At 40.3% G+C, this 19,964-nt stretch overlaps 1 protein-coding gene across 2 annotated transcripts; it reads right to left on the bottom strand.

The window, feature by feature from the left end:
- Window positions 1-1,468: 1,468 nt before the first annotated feature.
- On the bottom strand, window positions 1,469-19,117 carry fam135a (family with sequence similarity 135 member A). Of its 2 annotated transcripts, none has more exons than XM_073481740.1 (21): window positions 18,876-19,117; window positions 16,766-16,895; window positions 14,540-14,625; window positions 13,718-13,857; window positions 12,884-12,954; window positions 12,596-12,769; window positions 12,169-12,295; window positions 11,029-11,182; window positions 10,382-10,459; window positions 8,921-8,970; window positions 7,249-7,407; window positions 7,080-7,153; window positions 6,749-6,903; window positions 4,663-6,625; window positions 4,377-4,537; window positions 4,185-4,276; window positions 3,981-4,078; window positions 3,520-3,671; window positions 3,266-3,376; window positions 3,043-3,156; window positions 1,469-2,622 (listed from the first exon to the last, which is right to left on the bottom strand). In XM_073481740.1, the coding sequence occupies exons 2-21, from the start codon at window positions 16,840-16,842 to the stop codon at window positions 2,417-2,419; spliced, it is 4,242 nt and encodes a 1,413-aa protein (XP_073337841.1). In that variant the 5' UTR covers window positions 16,843-16,895; window positions 18,876-19,117; the 3' UTR covers window positions 1,469-2,416. The 2 variants fall into 2 exon arrangements, with proteins under 2 accessions (XP_073337841.1, XP_073337842.1); XM_073481741.1 differs by having other exon boundaries at window positions 14,546-14,625.
- Between the last annotated feature and the right edge of the window lie 847 nt (window positions 19,118-19,964).

Raw genomic sequence — 19,964 nt, 5'->3', positions numbered from 1 at the left:
CAGACCGTTTGGGCCCCTTGCTGTTAAATGACGGGAACCGTCAGGGTATTCTGGAAATCAATTAGCCTAACAAATGCAGCTTTTGTTACGATGAACCAGAGTCTTTAACACATTTATTTCACTTTTGTATACACGCGATCACTTTCTGGGCTTGACAGGGAAATTATATATTGTGTAAAAATCAATGAGGATAAAAAATGAGTGTAAAAATGTCACTTTGCACTTTGAACAGACAAAAAACATGACACTGACGTGATTGTGAACTTGTGCGAATTTAAAGAATACATTAAAACTCTGGCACATATTGACACTAAATACGAAACAAAACCGTTAAGCTGTAAAAAGATCTTTTCAAAGAGAAATTATGTGTTTTGTACCTTTTATTTCTTCCCTCTTTCTTTTTCTTTCCCTTTACAACCCCAGGAATATTCAATTTGCAGTCATTATTTATTATGTCTTATTTTTCTGTTCCATTATATGTAGTACATGTCTGATGTGTTTGTATATTTGATCGTTTTTCAATAAAGTTCATTAAAAACAATTTAGCCTAGTTTCTAATTAGTGTATATTGCATTTTAACCAGTATGTCGACCTTCTCAGCTTCAAATTTCATCCATTACAAGATGCTTTTCATCCAATGGGAACTTAAAGGAGCCACCTGATTTTTTCCCTTTCATGTTGTAATAAGAAACAATAGAAATGCTTCTCTTGGACTAAACTTTTTTTTATTGTTTAAATGTCTAAGCTGTGCTTCTGTGGAGATTAAGGGAAAGTGATTTATCTTCCATCATGGTGTGAAGATAAATTGTGTGTTCCCATACACTAACCGAATGTCTGCCATCTTTACCTTACGCCCTCCATCTATCAGTCAGTGAAATGGTCCCCCTTTTCCAAAAATGACTGCATTGGCAGGACACAATAGTTGGGTTTGGGCTTTCAGACTCCCTTTATAGGATAAGGATAATATCTACAGTACCTTAGTGGGAATGACAAGTAAAACCCACATTAAACAATCCTCATTCCTTCCTGCCATCCTAGAATAATACCAAGTGATTTTCCAAAGTTATTTTGATACCGTCAGTATTGTAACTAAGCATCATTAATAATTATGGCACTTCAAATTCACATATTGACCATAGGCTTTTAAAAGAACACATCTTAGTGTGATGACACTGCCATCTGCAGGGCCATTGAACCCATTGCAAAAAAAAAAACAAATTAATAACAGAAATGTCTGAATAAACAGAAAAAAATGGCAGCACAGTAACAATACCAACTTGTTACATAAAGGTGGCTGGTCATTTTTTTCTTTATAAACTGCAGGTATCTCACTTTCAATCATATAAGTCAGTTAAGATTGCATTTGTAGGAAATATGAAATCACATCAGAACTACTCCGAGACCAGGGGTGACACAACCTATCAGATCCTGAATACAACTCAAGAAAGAAAGAAGTCGTATAACAAACTTCATAATATGCATATTTAATGGTATAGTATGATGATATATAAACAATTTCCAAGAAACATTTTTTAATTCCAACCAATACTTTCCAGTTTAAACACATAAATAATCACCAAATGATACCAACCAAATACTTTTGATAAAACAAGTTCATATGACCAACATGTGCTTGTGCTGAATTATGATCATTGCTTAAAACCCCTGTAATAAAATGTTGTTATGTTGTAGGCAAAGCTTTACTCTCCCAACACCAGGCTGGGTAAATGTTGTGCAGAATGCTCCAATGGCGAGGAACAGCGTAAAGTATTAAGACCAAAGCCAAGGCTGCAAAGTCTGAGCAACAATCCTATTTCAAATGCAATCTTTGCCTTTAAAAATGATGGAAAAGTGTTGATAAAAAAGTAACTTGTACAAATGACCATTTTCAGTACAAAAGCTTGTAAAATGTAGTTGTGGTGCAAATCAATGCAGTGTCTCTTAAAATTGGTGAAAAACATTAGCAATGGTGAGGACAGTATGTGCAGACTTGACTTGGGCCAGCTCACCAAAACAGCCGTTTAATTTTTGTAGCAGCTACATTTCCAGTTCAGCATCTAAAATGAAGTGAATAACTTGGAGAAAAATAATAACTAAATGTAACACATAAATAACACTGAAAATATAGCATACAATGGGGGAAATCATTCCCAAACACAAAAACAAAACAAAGTGTTAAAAATGGCAGTAGAAAAATAAAAATGGTGAAGTCCATATCCACCGTGATTCCAATATGAACAATGTGAAATTAAAGAAATTGTGATTTTTGCTCGTTTGTCTTTGAAAAGTGAGTATACATGAAGGTATTTAAAACAAGAGATAATCCAGATACCATAATCAGAATAAGGTTTAGATGCAGTGAGGTATTAGCTCCACATTCCTCTCGTCCAGCCACGTGTTTGATTCTGTCACAGCTCTACTGAAAGAACTTGAGGCCTGCAACAAGAAAGAACTTCTCCAGGAAGATCTCAGAATCGAGGACGGCAATATGGGCGGCCCGGCCGATGAGAGAGTTGGCTGTGTTGGGCAGGGCATGAATGACATCATATCGCACTAAATTACAGTCTTTGTTCTGAAGTACTGGCAGCAGCAGATTCTCGATCATCTCAGCGTACACAGGACCTGGAATAGACAAGAGTGAAACAGGCTGAACAGGGCAAAGTTTTGATGGAGGTTCTTTAGTCCAATTAGTACCCCATTTATAGAATTGAACAAAGGTCAACAATTTAGATTGTATTCAAAATTAGCCAATCATGATTAAGTCTTCACTGTTTTGTGCCTTTTTTTTTACAGATCAGAGAAGGAAAGGAAAGGAAAGGAAAGAAAGACCTGAAATGAGGAATATGAGAAATAGAGAAGTAATAAAATCAAAAAGCCTCACCCTTAAAAAAAAAAGTTATGTCAGATTGCAAATAAGAAACTGCATTGAATCTGACGCTTGGTTCCTCGTCTCCAATTTTACAAGATTTACATTTACCAAAACATCTTGTCCTGACAAGGTGTTACAGCAGTGTGCCCACAAAGACTCCCGCTCCAACTCACCTGTTTGTTTGTCCTTTAATGCAGTTTTGCACATTTCTATTCGAGCAGAATGATAGGGGACATAGCGATCCTGCAGTGACCCCACCAGCACCACATTCTTGAAAAATTGCAGACCTTCAAAAAGCAGATCAATAGAGAAATTATGTCAACATTCTCATTTTCCACACACACAGCCCAAAATGTCTCTGGTGAAAAAAAAAAAGAAAAAAACAGCAAAGCTAACCCGATTTCTTGCTGAGCTTGTAGAGGAAAGTTTGGCGAGGATCAGAGTGATCGCGGCACGTCAGCTGCAGGAGTGAGCCTGACTTTTTCCACTTTTGCATGAACCAAAGGCCTGGAAACAAAGAGAACAGTTATTCAACAGGCTTCACCACATTGACAGAGTAGACAGAGACAGAGAATAGCAATTAACAGACTGAAGGTAGCTTTGATAAGATCTATAATCTTACACCACCAGCTAAATGTTTTGCATTTTACCTGTGTTGACCAGAGCAGAGCTGTTGTACAATGTGCCTAGGTGAGGTCCAGAGAGGGAAAGGAAGGTGTGCAACCTGCTCAGGTAACATTTAAACCGAGGCCGAGTTAGCACTGAGCGGACTATGAGGTTCCCCAAGGAATGACCTACAAAGCTGCAAAAGAAGAAAGACTTAGAGATCATAAAGACACCAAACATTTATATGCACCTCAGTCACACATCTAGTGAGTGAAATAGAATTTGAATCAAAGCATTTTTTGCCTCAGCCATCTGAGCAATAAAGTGGGGTTTAAAAAATGGAAAACTGGAACTGGTTGCTATGGTAACAACTGAATTTCTTTCCTTTTTTCCCCAAACTTTTTACATAATTATCTGCAATGTCTTTGAAGACACTTCATATATCATGCTGCTACTTGACTTTTTTTTTTACTCTCTCTTATTTGTGTAGTAGACAACATTTTACCTTATCTTTGACACTGTGAGGTTGTATATCTGAATGTACTGCACTATTTCATCCAGCAATCGATCTGTCATCTGCTCAAAGTCAGCAAAAGTGTCATTCTGTGGATGAAAAGAGTATTTAATGAATGATTCATTTACAAAAGGTGTTACAGCTCAATAAGGCTGCTATCAAATGACAGTAGTGTCTGTGTACTTTCCCACTTACCTGGTTCCTCTCAGACATTAGGAAGTCTATACGAGCACCAGGCAGTCCAAGCTCCAGGTAAGTCTTCACCAGTCTCAGGTCTGCACTGTTACCTGCAGCAATAAAAGGGAACATAGAAGACATCAATGTGTTTTTCAAATAAAAGAAAGACTCTGAGGGAAGTAATTTACACTGTAAGGTAAGGTTTCCTACCATCCAGGCCATGGACGCAGACTATGAGATGGATGCCTTCTTCACAGCTTTCATCTTCCTCTAAGCTGAAGTAGGGCACAGTGGATGCCAGCTCAGGTACCTCACTATACAAGAAGCCAGGCAGCTTTAGCTGTTTCATTTCATCCTTTGCCTTAATGAACCTGTGAAATTATATATATAAAAAAAATAGTTGATGAATATTAATTCATGATGTGTGAGACAGGACAAATATCTGCATAAAGTATAACATAAAGTGGGATGTAAGAAAAACTGCAAGATGACTCACGCTTTCATCTGTGGTGTGGGTGCACATTCGTACCACCGCAGGTTAAGGGAGAAGGAGGTGGAGGGACAGGGAGGTCTTCCCGAGCTATGTCCAGCACTGCTGGATGCTAGGTTGGAGCAGATGGGAGCTTTTGATAAATCCTTTGTTTCGTGGAGGTAGCCGAGGCTAAGCTGTTCAAACAGAAGACTTGTCTCTTGAGCTGCTGCATCCACGACCCCGCTTTGCTCCTCATCAGCGACACCGTTCACAAAAGCATAGCCGTCCCCTTCCTCATAGTAACCGTTCTCGATCATCTCGTGCTCCGGCTCATCCTCGTCCTCCTCGACCTGCGGTCCACTCTGGATTCCCAGCGTGATAGCAGATGTTTCTACAGGGCTGATCTCGGACACATCGGCGCTCGAGCATGAGCCAAAGTAGTTCTCTACCATCCCACGTTTTACCAGGTCTGTGCTACTGGTGGCAGAGTTACTGGAGGGGCAGGCAGTATGAGGCTCACTACGGGACTCTTTAACCACCCCAGAACCACCTGCTCCCTCTTGTCCCAGTTCGGAAATACCTACTACTTTGGGGTCTGCCTCCAAGTCAAAGGCAGGTTTTATTAGCCGAGAATCACATGCAGTAGGGTCAGACGTGCAGGCCACATCGATGGCAGGTCTGCCAGTGACATCCCCAGAGAAGACTACACTCTGTTCCTGTACCAAGACACTAGACTTCCTGCCTCGGACTTCTGCTCCACTGGAACCCCTGGAGGAACCTTCGCCCTCATCATCTGAAGGCAGGGAGTTGATGGAAGTAAGAGAAGACTGGACTCCGCTGACAACACTTGTATTTTCTGGGTAGAGAATATCTGCTGCACCACTGGGCTTTTGCACAGAGCATTGCGGAACAGGCCGTGGTGCAGTGCTCAGGAGCGCCCTCTCAGGCTGTGGGGCAGCAACACCTGAGTCAGCGACACCTGGCCCTGCACAAGTCTGCAGTCCCGGAACAAGCTGTGTGGCAAAGGAGCTGGGCTCGCTCTCAATGCCCGAGTCAGAGAGGCGAGACGAGGCACTGGGGGCTCCTCCATCTGGCAGCCTGATACAATCACTCTTTACTTGAACTGAGACCAGACAAGGCTGGACACGCTGTGCTGGCTCTTTACCTGGCCTTTCAAACACAGAGTCCACCACAGACTGTTTTGAGTCACTGAGGTCTGTCTGGGTGATCTCAGGAATATTACTGCTTAGAGCTCCATCAGTCCGACATGGCAGTAGAACCGTTACTTTTTCCCCTTGGTATGGGTCCTTGTTACTTGGTTTCACTTCAATTTGCTTCAACCCAGCAGACCACTGTGACAGCTTTTGTCCACCATGGTCAACTTGTTCATCTTTGTGAAGTGGTTGGTTGCATGTAGCAATAGCCCCAGTACCTGCCTGAGGATTACTCTGTGCGTCCAAGTTTGCGGAAAGTTTGAAAAAACCTTTTTGACAAGCAGCAGTAGCTATATTGTCATCTGTGACAGAATCAACAGCACTGTTTCCAGAATGTGCTGATGTGGCACCAGAGTCTAAAACAGAATTGGCATTAGTCCTTAAATAACTACTTGAGGCCCCCTTCAAGGTATCTCGTTCCTCCTCTTGGTTTAGGGGAGCTTCCCCTTCCTTGTACTTGGTGCTGGTGTCACTATAAGGAGCTTTGAGGTTCTTATAGCCCACCAGAACTACAGAGTCCTTGGAGCCCTGTCTGATCAACTTCTTGGAGTTCTCAGTCTTTGAATTTTTCTTCAGTTTGACTGATTTGCCTTTGGATTTAGGTGGTGGATCATAGCTGTCTGGCCATGTGTTTTCAAAAGGGGTACACCTAGACTCAGGTATGGGGCTTGCTGCTGCTGCTGCGCTGCAGTCCTTGGAGTTAGGCTTGTCTGTTTTGCTGGACACTGAGCCAGTCCTCGTATTCTGCATGCCCAGCCAAGGTCCATCACGATCTTCGGAATCAAATCAGGGTAAACATAAAAAAAAGACCGAAACAAAAAGTATTTGGATTATAAAATAGGCCAATACGCTCACTGACTGTATGTCTAGTTGAGCAATGATATTGTATTACTGACCTTCAGTGATGGAATCCAAATATCTATCCTCAAAGATGATCGGCAGGGAGCTAACATCACCATCCAGGTCTGCACATTCCACTGGAAGTGGAGGCAAAGACAAGAAGTAGCTGGAGCTTTTGATAGCATTAGTCATCTGCTGGTGACTGTGAGCACTGAGGGAGGGGGGAGGGAGGAAAGGAGGTGGAGATGGAGATGGAGAAGAAAAAAAAAAAGAGTCAGGGTTTTCCATACTTGGGCTATAGTATTTCAAACAAGTTTGTACTGGCACAGGTTTGATAACAGCAACATGATATTTCACAATCAAGACCAACATGTCACTGCAACTTACTGTAGTTCCTGATAGGCCAGAGCAGATTGTCTTGGATGTTCGAGACAAAAGAAAGCCTCAGCAAACCGCCTTACCTTTAATACCAACACAGAGTATACAGTCAAGAGGACTGTTCAGAGGTGTGAGTATAGAAATACATTTGTAGACAGTTAAAGAAGCTGGGACTCACTCTTAGTGTATGGTGCTCCATAGCTAGTATGGCAGCGACGTGCTCCTGCAGGGACACTACCTCTAGGAATTGTCCCCAGAGTGCCATGAGCAGAGAGCAGAGTTGAGCCAGGTTCATATTTACCAGTTCTGCCAGTTCATCAGGAGACTCTGCTTTATGCTAAAAGAATAGAGACACAAATCGACCACCAGAGGACTCAAGTGAGCATATCTTCTATAAAGACCAATGGCATGCAGCTCTGTACAATATGTTTTTGCTTTACAATAAGTAAAATACCATAAATAGATCTAACTTTTCTTGACAGTCAACTCTGGAGTTAGTTGTCACTCAAAGGCCTTCCATACACAACAAGACATCAGTACCACTTCTTTGCTCTGAAACTGATTGTTTCCAATGCTTTGTGCTGCGCCACGAGGGCTTTTCACTGTATTGAGCAAAGCAATGTACACTCAAGCTTGCACCCTAAGTTCAACCAGGTTGTACACTGGGTGCAGCAGTGCTGTAACTGGGCTGAACCAAGCAAAAAAAGCCAAAACTCCATGTGATAATGTAATAATGTGCAATGATAAAGGGCCATAATAGATTAAGCCACTTCTCTACACTGCTGATAAAAAAATGAACATTTTTAATCATAAAAAACAAGCTTGTTGTAATCATATAAAGCTGTATGAATTCTATATGAAGTCTCAAAATGAAGTAGATCTATTTCCATACTTGTGTCAGTCCCATGTCATTGAATATATAATACAAAATACTATATTTGGAAAGTGCAATATGCTGAAACGTACAAGAGGCACTTGACCTGCTGCATAATGTTCCACCATCATCCGCATAAATTCCTATCATTCCGCTGCTCTGCAACACACTCCGGATCTAAAGAGGGCCAACTTATCAGGACTCGAGCACCCAACCACTAACGACTGGTTATCTCACCTACACAAATATGTAAATGCTTTCAGAGACTAGTTTTCAATGCCATTTTACCAACTGTTAAGCAATATCTGAATGCTTTCCAGCCAGCGGCATCTCTTCTCTATAATTTGCTGACACACCTTGAGTCACCTGGCATCTATAAGGGATTCTCACAATCAACTCTGGTTAAGCTTTCTGTGCGATGTAGCATCACTTGGTAATCATAATACTTCAACCTTAATATTCACTAATACTACATCCTTTGATGCAATAAAAACAACTAATCATAGTGAACTCTGAGCTCACTCAGCCTGGTTATGTTTTGCTCCTCTTATATGCAGCAACACTGCATCAGCTTGCATGTATGGTAACATTTGCTTCCATCTTTAGTTCACTCTTACCTACAAAAACAAGCTATTCAAAATCAAACAAATAGCACCAAGGATTAATGCTATGCCCATACACATCCTTGCTTATCTTATGACTACTTCTATCATTTATAACCCTCAAAATGGTTGCACACTTCCAATAAATAAGGACTTCACACTTATGCCCTCCAGTGTCACTCCAATAAAATATTTTTCACTTTTCCAACAACTTCTCTTTGGCCCTCTGCCATATTTCCAATTAACCCCTCCTGCCCCATAAACTAGGCGCCAACTTGATAATGTGCCAGGCTTGTTGCTTCCTCTAAATGTTCTGCATCATTGCCACCTCAAGAACAATTATGAAAGACAGAAAATAGCAGCATTCGACTTACCTTGATTTGGTCACATAACTCAGCTAGACGAGCCTCTAAGTCGAGTTGCTCTGAGAAGGCAGAGGAACGGTATTAGTAACATTCTCTTTTATAATTCATCTATTTAATTACACAGATAGTTTTTAGAAGAACCTGCAAAACAGGCTGAATTAGTAAGTGGTGTCAGAAAGTACTTTTATATATACAGTGCATTCAAAAAGTATTCAGGCCATTCACTTTTTTTCACACTTTGTTATGTTGCAGCCTTTTGCTAAAATCATTTTAATTATTTTTTCCCCTCATCAATCTACACTCAATACACCATAATGAAAAATGAAACAGAATTTTAGAAATTTTTTCATGGTGGATTTCATTTTCAGGTCTCTCCAAAGATATTTGATTGGGTTCAAGTCAGGGCTCTGGCTGCGCCACTAAAGGACATTCATGGAGTTGTCATAAAGGCACTACTGCATTGTCTTGGCTGTGTGCTTAGGGTCACTGTCCTGCTGGAAGGTGAACCTTTGGCCCAGTCTGAGGTCCTGAGCACTCTGGACCAGGTTTTCATTAAGGATATCTCTGTACTTTGCTCCGTTTCTAAACTCCGACCAGTGGCCCAGTCCCTGCCGCTGAAAAAAAACCCCAAAGCATGATGCTACCACCACCAAGCTTCACCGTTGGGATGGTATTGGGCAGGTGATGAGCGGTGCCTGGTTTCCTTCAGACATGATGCTTAAAATTGAGGCCATCAGACCAGAGTATATTGTTTCTCACAGTCTGGGTGTCCTTTAGGTACTTTTTTGCAAACTCCAAGCAAGCTTTCATGGGTGTTTCACTGAGGAGAGGCTTCCATCTGGGCACTCTGCCATAAAGCCCAGATAGGTGGAGTGTTGCAGTGATGGTTGTCCTTCTGGAAGTTTCTCTCATCTCCACACAGGATCTCTGGAGCTCAGCCAGAGTGACCATCGGGTTCTTTGACACCTCTCTTACCAAGGCCCTTCTCCCCGACGGCTCAGTTTGGCTGGGTGGCCAGCTCTAGGAACAGGTTGTTCCAAACTTCTTCCATTTAAGAATTATGGTGGTCACTGTGCTCTTGGGGACCTTCAATGCTTCCCCAGATCTGTGCCTCAACACAATATGGTCTTTGAGCTCTGCAGGCAGTTCCTTCGACATCATGGCTTGGTTTTTGCTCCGATATGCATTGTCTGAATACTTTCTGAATGCACTGTACATTAGACATTACCAGAGACAGCCTACAATTCTACAGAACCACTGTGTTACAAGACTCTTTGGCCAAGGCCTAGTTATAAAGATGGAAAGAAAGACTGAGTGGTGAAAAGATAACATGACAGCAGCAATTATATTGTCTCTGGAAAGTGGAACATAGAGAGGACATGATGTTTTCTACAAGAAGGAAACTGGAGTAAAGAGGAAAAGGGAGAGAAAGGCAGGCTGATTTGAGGTACTGAAAGGGTCGGGACATACCTATGTAGACGTGCCTTTGACTTCGGGGATAGGGTCTTCTGAGTACTCTCTCATATAGGACTTGCATGCTGGGTTTGGCTAGTAAGATTGCACATATAGGTATATTTAACCTTTTTGTTATTTGGTCGGCTGGGATGGGTTAATATCTGCCCACTTGTGTGGAGTAGATTTGGTGAGCCAAAGTTACAATGATGAGTTGTGTTTGGGAGCTGTTACAACTTGGCTTTAGTCCACTGGTGAACAGAATTATCTACTGAATGCAAGTATGATTTTGTAAGTAACATAAACTAAGATTAGTTAATTACAGTTAGATCCCTAAATTAACTTAGTGGGTTGCTGGTTGTGTAGTCTGTTTAAAGGGTAGAATATGCTCATGTGTAGGGATCGGGTGAAATGAAATGAGAACACAACAAACTTGCAATATGCAACAAACGCCAATGCTGAAAAGACAAAACAATGAAAATCCATCCAAAGCAAATCCATCCAAAGCAAAAAATGAATCAGAAAGTGTAATATAATTTTGAGAATGTCTGAATCTTTCTCAGTGCTTATTATTATTTTAATAAGTCTGGGCATTAAGATTGTTTTACAACCTGCTGAAACCCCAAACTCTCATAGAAATGATGTGTAGACATAGTGCAGTATACCTAGTTCCATACGATGGGAGGAGGGCAGGTCCTTAGTAATAGAGGTGAAGTAGCCAAAGAGGCCCTGGTAGGCTAGTAGGAGGCTGGAGCAAAGGCTATGGTGCAGACTGAACGCATGCTGCAGACAGTGGTCGGATACCAGGAACGTCCTGCCCTGAGGATCACAAGGGACACAACAAAGAGGCATTAGATGAAGTCTGTAAACATTATTCTTGCTGTTCTGAACACTGACGGCAGTAGTTAACATATGGTTTGTAGCCAAATATCTAATTCTTTTTGCCAATTTAAGTTAATATTTTTTTAATAACATGTTCTGCATTAAATCCACACAAAGGTCACAAATAGAATCTGGTGGAAAACTATTTTTTGTTGTGTATTGACAGAAAAGACAGAATAAAGAAAACGGTTAAAAATTGTAGGCCACTGCACCCTGTGTGCCTCATTACTTTGCTATTACAGTAACCACGACAGCCCAATCCATTTTGTGTGCAATGTCCACGTGGCGATGCTTTATAGCACAGATCCCTGCAGTGAAATGAATAGTGGTCGATGTGTTGTTATTCCCAAACTGCCCATTAGTGATGCATCCAAGGAGTGATGAGGGGCATTGCCTCTGTTCTGCCTGGATGACTGTGGTACATTCACAGCTTTTGCTGGCCACCTTTATCTGACAGGAGAGGCCAATTACTCCTGGCCAAATGTGACAGTGTTCTGAAAGTTTCCTCTTCATCTGCAATATCTGTCAATAGCCTGACGCATCTCCCCTTACTTCAGAGGAAAAGAAGGCAACATTGATGAATGAATGCTTTGAGTCTGTGTAATAATCAAAGCATGTAGAACTGGCAGGCAGCCTTACTTTATCAATACATACCAAGCTCTTAATCCTTGCAGCTTTATTTCTCCCTCATAAAAGGCAACAACCAGGTCCACAGCATATATTGAGTCATTATTAGGTTTATGACAGTCATTCACTTTTTATTAGGTGCTTACTTTAGCCTATGATAACACAGCAAAACTTGTAACATCATACAATGGTCAAATATTTCAGACTTTTTTAACAACTCAAAGGTTTTGTAGCATCTATAAATAAAAAAGAGATTTCCAAAGACATTATTCTTGCTATGAAGAGGGTTCACTTACATCTGGTGATACTTGCTTGACGTAAGTGTTGCCGAACACCACATTCTCCAGAGGTGGGATGACTGAATCTTTGCTCTGTGCTGGAGCATTGCGGTTCAGCCATGTGGTTTTCACCGGTCGAGGCAAACTAGATAAACACAAAGACTCAAATCAAATTCAGCTAATCACCAGAAGAATTTAATTGGACACTTCTAATCAGGTTTCAGCATTCACTGCTGTACATGAATGTCAAACTACAATTCAACAGCTATGATGTTTACTCAACCTGTAATGTTCAAATGTTGTGTGGAGTAACTAAAAAGGTTTGTGTTGGAATTTACTGCTAACAACCATAGTACATGATGGAATGTATAACTATGTTCAGTGCAGGAAATAGCCATCTTCTGTGAGTGTCCACATGTTTTCCTGGGTTATGTAGCAGACTGACCTGATAAGGGGCTGATGTAGTGCCACTAGGGAGGCATGGATAGCTACAGAGATGACAGACAGGTGGAAGTAGTCAAACATGACATTGACGTGTTGGTGGATGCCTTGCTGAAGGCTAAAGTGCAAACGAAGTGTGCGCCCACTGATATTCTGTAGAGAGCTTGGATCATCTGGCCTGTGGAAATTAAATAAGGAAGATACAGAGGACCCTATTAGTGCCCTGTTTGTATGAGAGATGCAAATATCAAATTCTCGAACACTACATTGGTAAAAATGTTACAACACCTACGTGTAATCGCCATCTGTGAAGTATAAATCCAAGAAGAGCTGGAAATCCATGTCATTGAGGGACTCTTCCACCTGATAACAAACAAGAAAAACAGTCAAATTTTGAGTGTGTGTAAAAGCAAGTGATGTTCCGAGTCAATCTGCACGAGCTGTATTACACCAATCAAGGTATTTTTTGTTTGATGGTATCAGCTCTAATAAGCCTAAACCTTTGGTTGTTTTAATCTGTTGCCCCGAGGACGCACCAGCTGTCAAAAACACTCCAATAGAACAGCTGAACCTCCGCATTCATAACACAAGGCTTCTCAAGCGAGTGAACTATGGAACGGCAAATACAGTAGAAGTAATTTCGCAGAGGATAATCATCATGACAGCTGTGCTGCTTTGAGTTCATAAAAAATCCCTTTGTCTCCATTTCAGCTTCATTTTGCAGGTGCACTGTGCCTCTAATGTGCTTAGTTGAAAAATCTGAACTTCCAAATCGTTTTCATATGGGTGCTCAAGAAAGACTGTTCCAATATTTCTGCCAAATAAAAGTTCCACACCAACTTCTTTCTCAATTGATTTTACACAAAACACCACAGGAGAGAGAAAAGAGAACACGTTTGCAAATAAACTGTGATCCAGGCTATAGTCACCTGTCAAACAAACTTTCTAAATTGGATTAGCTTTAAACGTACATCCACTTTTGGCCACGTGGACAGAGAGCAGAGGCATTATATATAAGGCATAAGATTGAGACTAGCATATACACAACAATAAATAATTTGGATTGGGACCAGGGGCAAAAAAGCAAATTCCTGGCAAAAGCACCACCTCTGTTTGTTAGACTTACTTTCTTCTCATCTAGCAGCATCATCACTTTAAAGAGGAGGACATCGTTGACCACAACCTCTTCATTCTTGTACAGGATTTGGAAGGTTTTGCTGCAGATGACATCATCTTGGACTGAAGCAGGAAACGCCAGATCAGAGCCTAAATTAAAAAACACTGTGAATCACTGTGTAAAAAAACAAAAAAAAAACACATGATCTGGTACTTGACCAGGCAGAGGACCATTGATGTGTCAGGTGCTGCTATACATGGCTCACAGTTCAAAGATGGATTTTTTAGATCTAAACATAAATTAGATTATAAATAAGCAAGCCCACAGGTAATGATTTTCTTATAACCTGTGCAAAGAATTATCTGACAAAGTGCATCTAATTAGGTCTGCATTGAAAATGAAAGTGTAGCAGTTTCCCATTTACTCCAAGATTCATTAGTCATTAAAATGGAAATTAATCATTAAAGCATTGGAAAACACACTTTCTTGATGATCCTGTTTATTAATGAAACAAAAAAGTGCTTTGTCTGAAAGGAGCAGTACAAGTCTCTAATCAAGGGCGTGAGAAACAGGCACAAAGCCGGAGAGAAATGCTTAGAAATACTGAGAACAAGGAGTGGCATGTGAGTGGCCTGCCAACACAACATTAAGTCAACCAAATCTGCAATGACAAGTATTTCCATTGAAACAGAGGAAATATCTGAGTGGTACATGAAATTCAAGAAAAAATGTTAATTGCATCACCTGCATTTACAGGGAAGCAACTAGCAGTGTGTTGCTTTATGCATACTGCTGGTTACTGAAATATCACTTTACAAACATGTAAAGTACCTTTACCTCCTGGGTGAAGTAGACTGGTCTCAACTTTGTGTGGGACTCGGGGTGGCACCTTCAGACTGGCACGAATCTGGTAAAACCTGAAAATGCAGACAAATTTTTAAGTGACAACTTTCTTAGCCCACACTATCATTAGAGCCTCGGTGAAAGGGGAACGAACCACAAAAGGTTAGCTACAAGTGCCCCAGCTTGTAAAATGACACTACTCATTAATGAATAATGAGCACTTTCTTTTGCAGTCACTCATGTGGTAAACTTGAGCTCTTAAAGCACTGATGAGCTGGTAGCTCGGGGTTTTATCTCAGCAAAGTTAAGTATCATTATACTGCTGCTATAAAACAGAATTTCCAGATGTTGAAGACAAAAAAAACAGCTGTTAGAGCCGTGAGTCATTGTACCTCCTTGGTTTGTTCCATGTAACATTGCAATTCTGTTTTTGTTCCACACCATGTTTGGTAAAAAAAAAAAAAAAGGGGGGGGGGGGAAGAATCGCATTTATTGACAGGGAGCATTATTCCTAATTGACAGTATGACAGGTAAGCACACGACACCATACAACACAGAACCACAATCAGAATAGTATCAAGGAGCAGCAAGTCTGAGCTGTGTTAAATTTGTTTCCTGGTGAAGAGCATAAAGAAACTAAGAGGAAGCTATATGGTTTATTTAGTGTAATATGTTATGCTACACTGGAATGTGAGCTCAGTGCCATCAAACAACAATAGTGTGACATGATTATTTTAAGCTCTGTCTGTATTTTCTTACTCAACACATAAATAGTTTAGCTCAAACATGACTTTCTAACAAAACTATGTACCACATATTTGCAATAAATATTCAAGATGTTCCAAACCCAATAGTTCTGAATAAGGCAGATGAGCCAATTCGAGTGTTGACCAAAACCTTATTTGTTGTACTTCAGTCATTTAATTTTCTAAAGTATTGTTTTGTTATAACAATAGCAATGACATCATTAGTCATCTGTTTATTCATATTTCGTTTCAATAAATATTATGTACAGTATAATATATTAGGCTTCCTAAGAGATACATTTTATTTTTATGTTTTTATCAAGCACAGATAGTTTTTCCTATCCTTGCAGCACCATGGCAATCAAGATACACATTTAAATTAACTGACACAGAAAAGAGAAGCTCCTCCATACCTGTGTCTGTGTGGTACACTTAACTCCAGTTCTGATATTTTTTCTTAAAGGGGAATTCTTGTATTTTTAAACCTGGGATCTATAATTACATATTTTTGTTTGTAAATGTCTAACAGAAACAAACATTTTTTGAAATCCAGCAGGTGTGGAAGGCTGTAATGACCAACTCTGGTTTGACTAAAAATAAACCCTTTATTCAGTGCTGTTAGATGTGATAATATCAGGAGAGGATCAAGGGGGAGGTCGGACATCAGAGAGTCAGCAGGGGAAACCAGCATGTGGAGGCTGAACATTTTCACATCTTACTGGGTTTATTTCGACCAACAAAGAGATGGTGCTTGTTAGAACAGTGGAAAGACAAATTAAGATGATTTGGTTGGTTGTTTTACTTTGTTTTGAGTTTGAATAAATGTGTTTCAGAATATTAAAATGAATGTTTCGGATTCCAGTGGATTTGTCAAGAGCGACATAGTAGCTGTTTCTGCTTAAACAAGTAGGATCTTGTTTCAGAAAAATGTCTGTCATTTGAGGTATTCTTTCCATTACATTGGCAGACATTTAGAACTACAATCAGAGGCAAAAACAGGCAGTTTCAGTGGCCACTTTTTAAAACATTAGCCAGTTACTGTTAACATTTAACCATGGACCTTTACCTCCGACGTTCACTCTGTCATACAAGAGAAACAATCCTCATTGTCCCATAGAAACAGAGTAAAAGGTGTAAGTATATTCTACACTGTCTGAATAAAGAGCATTTTTTAAACCCCCTGAAGGTCTAAACAAGGTTGCCAACTGTCCCAGATTGGTCAGGACACTCACAGTATACATGCTGGTCTCATTCTACCACAAGCTGCAAAACAAAGCTTGTTCAAGTCCCTTTAAAGCAAAGTATCCATGCTGACCTATTCTAATTTAGGTAAACTTGCCTGTATTGTGTGCTAGGGAAAGACATTTCTTTTTTTTGTTTGTTTTAAAGCATGACTGAACTGCCACCTGCTGGAAACCCATGCTAAAACAAAGGAACAGAATATCAAGTGTCTAAAGACAATACTTACCCTCTTTGGAACAGGTCCACATTGTAGAACTTGTGGAGCTCCACAGAGAACTCCACTGTGGCCTGGACTTCAGTCATCTTGGTCTCTACAGGCAAAGGTGCCTTACATCATGTGGGATACACCTGTTGGCCTACAGGTAAAGGTAATCAAATGAGTCATCGCAGCTCCAGGACTACAGCAAACAGGTTTTCGTAAAACTTCTTTTCCACAAACTACAGTATTTCCAGACAGACACAGACATACTGGTTGAAACCAGACAAGAACATGTGGGCTAAAATGATCTCCCAAGTCACTCGAAGCCGAGACCAATCCCTATAATCTTCAAAAATCAGAAGCTAACAATTGGAATAAAACATTAGCAGCAGTCATACAGTCAAGAGAACAAGTATCAGACTACGTACAACTTGTGTGATGGTCAACTATTTAGGAGAATATTAGTAGGACATGGTGAGATCTACATTTGGCATAGAAGCCATCCTCTCTTCTAGGTATAATTGGTTAACAGCCCAGACCATTATAGAAGTTGTATAACAGGATGAGGAAAAATACTATGAATAACATTGCAAAAATAAATCTGAAATACAATATCACCAATAAGTTGTGTTAGAAATAAACACAGACACAGTTGTCATTCAATGCTTACATTTTTAGCACAAGACTTAATTAGATCTAAGAAAGTAAAGGCCATGTAGTCATTTCTGGCTGTAGTAGGGGCAAAATAAAACTGGCAAAAACAATCATACAGACGCTCGCTAAATTAGTCATATATGAAATGAATAAATCATCCACTGGGAGACAACATGTCTTTGTGTTCATGCCAGTGAAAACCAATATGAGACACAAACGGCCACCGTGAATTTGACCTGGTTGACACAGATGGATGCCTGATGCAGAACAAACAGACTCAGGTTATGTTAATATCAAAATATGTCTCCATTCCTGGAAGTAGTATTTTATAAGGCTTTAAATTAAAAACAATTACACTGGGCACGACATAGAGGACATACAAGGGCATCAGTAGTTACATTAATTATTTGGCTGTCCCTGTTGCATTTATGTATTAACTTAATTCATTATACTAATCCCTTGAAACATCTCTGTTTTACAAAGGTGGACACAAATTATTGGTTCGCAGCAGATAGACAGTCTCCCAGTTACTAATGTAAAGATGTGCAAATGTTTACACAGTAAAATCTGTTACCAAGCAATCCAAAAGATTAACTTTATATTCAGGGTTTCCATTACAGATTTGTGATCCTGCGAAGGTTTGATGATGAGTTCATGATGTTGAGTTCATGTCATGAGTTGATGTTGGTCCGTCGGAGTACCTGGTTTCAGGTTTAGTCTTAGACCAACACCATTGTCTGGAGAGGTCACACTACACTTATGCAACAGCAATTAGTCTAGAAAATGTAAAAGGAGAAGTAAGCCATAGACTGTTTTCAATGCTGTAATGCTGCGGTCAATGTGAGCTGGCTGCAGCAGACGCACATCCTCTACCTCTACTCTTAACTGTACAGATCACACAAAACAGTCATTTGGATAAAGCCGCAACAAAGCAAAATGCCACATTTCCCTATCTAAACTCCGACAACAGCTGATACGGAAATTAAACTAGCACTTAAGACAATTCCCGTCAACAAACCCAGCTCGGAGAAAGTAAAATTACAACATCCAGTAACAGTCGCATTAAAATATAGCAATATGACAAGGCCTTAACAGACATCAGCTGATAGAGGGGAACAGTTCTGTCAACCGCGAAAACCCAAAACAGATACAGAAACAGCTGTTTGAGTTATAACTTAGCGACATGGTTTGATGCTATGACTACAGTAAGTGAGCTGTAAAGGTCCCAGATCTGGTGGGCAGAATCTCGACAAGGGTATCCTTTAGGGTTACAGGTGGGAAGCTATCAAAACAACATTTTGCTAAAGGCCAACAAAAGGTCGGGAAATACATAACATACCTGAAGACACCAATGGAAAAAAAAAAGTCTCACTTGATAGCCATTTAGCTAACTACTGGTAACAGTTAGCGTAACGTTAGCCACCCACCTAACAGTTGTCACCGGCTCTAACATTAGCCGCACAGGCGAGCGAACGCTACTCACCATTGCGTTGGCAAGCTAACATTAGCTAGCTAACCAACGTTAGCTCCGATTTCGGTTCTCTCGCCGTCCTTTCACTGTGAGGCTCTGACAGAAAACACCACTGTGCTGACTATTTCAGTTCCTAGTCTGGCAAACGTTACGGGAGAAACGCCCTTAAAATGACACACAGAGTAGACTGGACGTATTTCACTCCAAACAGTGCCGTTAGCTAGCCGTCGAGCTAACTGTGCACAATCTGAAGAGCTGACAGCAGGCGCTGCTCCAGCTGCACGCTGACGAACATTTAACTGCGCGTTACTGCACATACCAGAGGCGCAGTTGACGCCACATGCAAAATCGATACCTGTAAATGGAACATAGAAAAGTGGAATACATATAATGTTGTTTATTAACATGTGAAACACGTTATCATGATTATGATTATTGGCATTTTTGTTATTATCATTTGTGTTGTTATTATTATTATTACATATAATAACAATAATAATAATAATAATACTATTAATAATAATCACCATCATCATCATAATTCTCACAATGATAGTATTGTATTATTAATAGCGATATAGTTATGTAGGTAGACATGCTTTTCTGTCTCTATGCCTGACTTTTACTGTGAATCGGCGCAACCTGGCAACCCAAGATGTCTGTGGTTTGTTTGTTTGTAATAAGTTCAACCAACCACTGTTGAAGGTGAATCAATTAATCACTTGAAACAAGTGAAAAATAGACGGATGTTCGGAGGAAATGCGAGGGAGGGAACATTAATGTACAATCAGCAGTTTCATTTCTTATTTCTCTGCACTAACATTTTTTGAATTCACTGTAAAAACGTCATGAGAACTGGGCTTCCTGGTAAAGCATTCCCATTGAGTCACTGCAATGAAAAATAGAGGTATTTCATTTTATGTTTCAGGAATTACGTCCTATTTTCCTGCTTCTCTGTCTGGGAGAGCAAACACAGCTTGAATTGCTTCTTAGTCAGCGTCTCTTGATTTTCTGTTTGGACTGCACAGGAAACAATGCTGTCTGAATACCGTGCAACCATAGAGCGCACAGAGAATGTGCTGGGCAAATAAAGCAACTGAC

The sequence above is a fragment of the Pagrus major genome, chromosome 15 (genome assembly GCF_040436345.1).
Source record: "Pagrus major chromosome 15, Pma_NU_1.0".
Lineage (NCBI taxonomy): Eukaryota > Metazoa > Chordata > Actinopteri > Spariformes > Sparidae > Pagrus > Pagrus major.
This window is presented reverse-complemented; position numbering and strand designations above follow the sequence as displayed.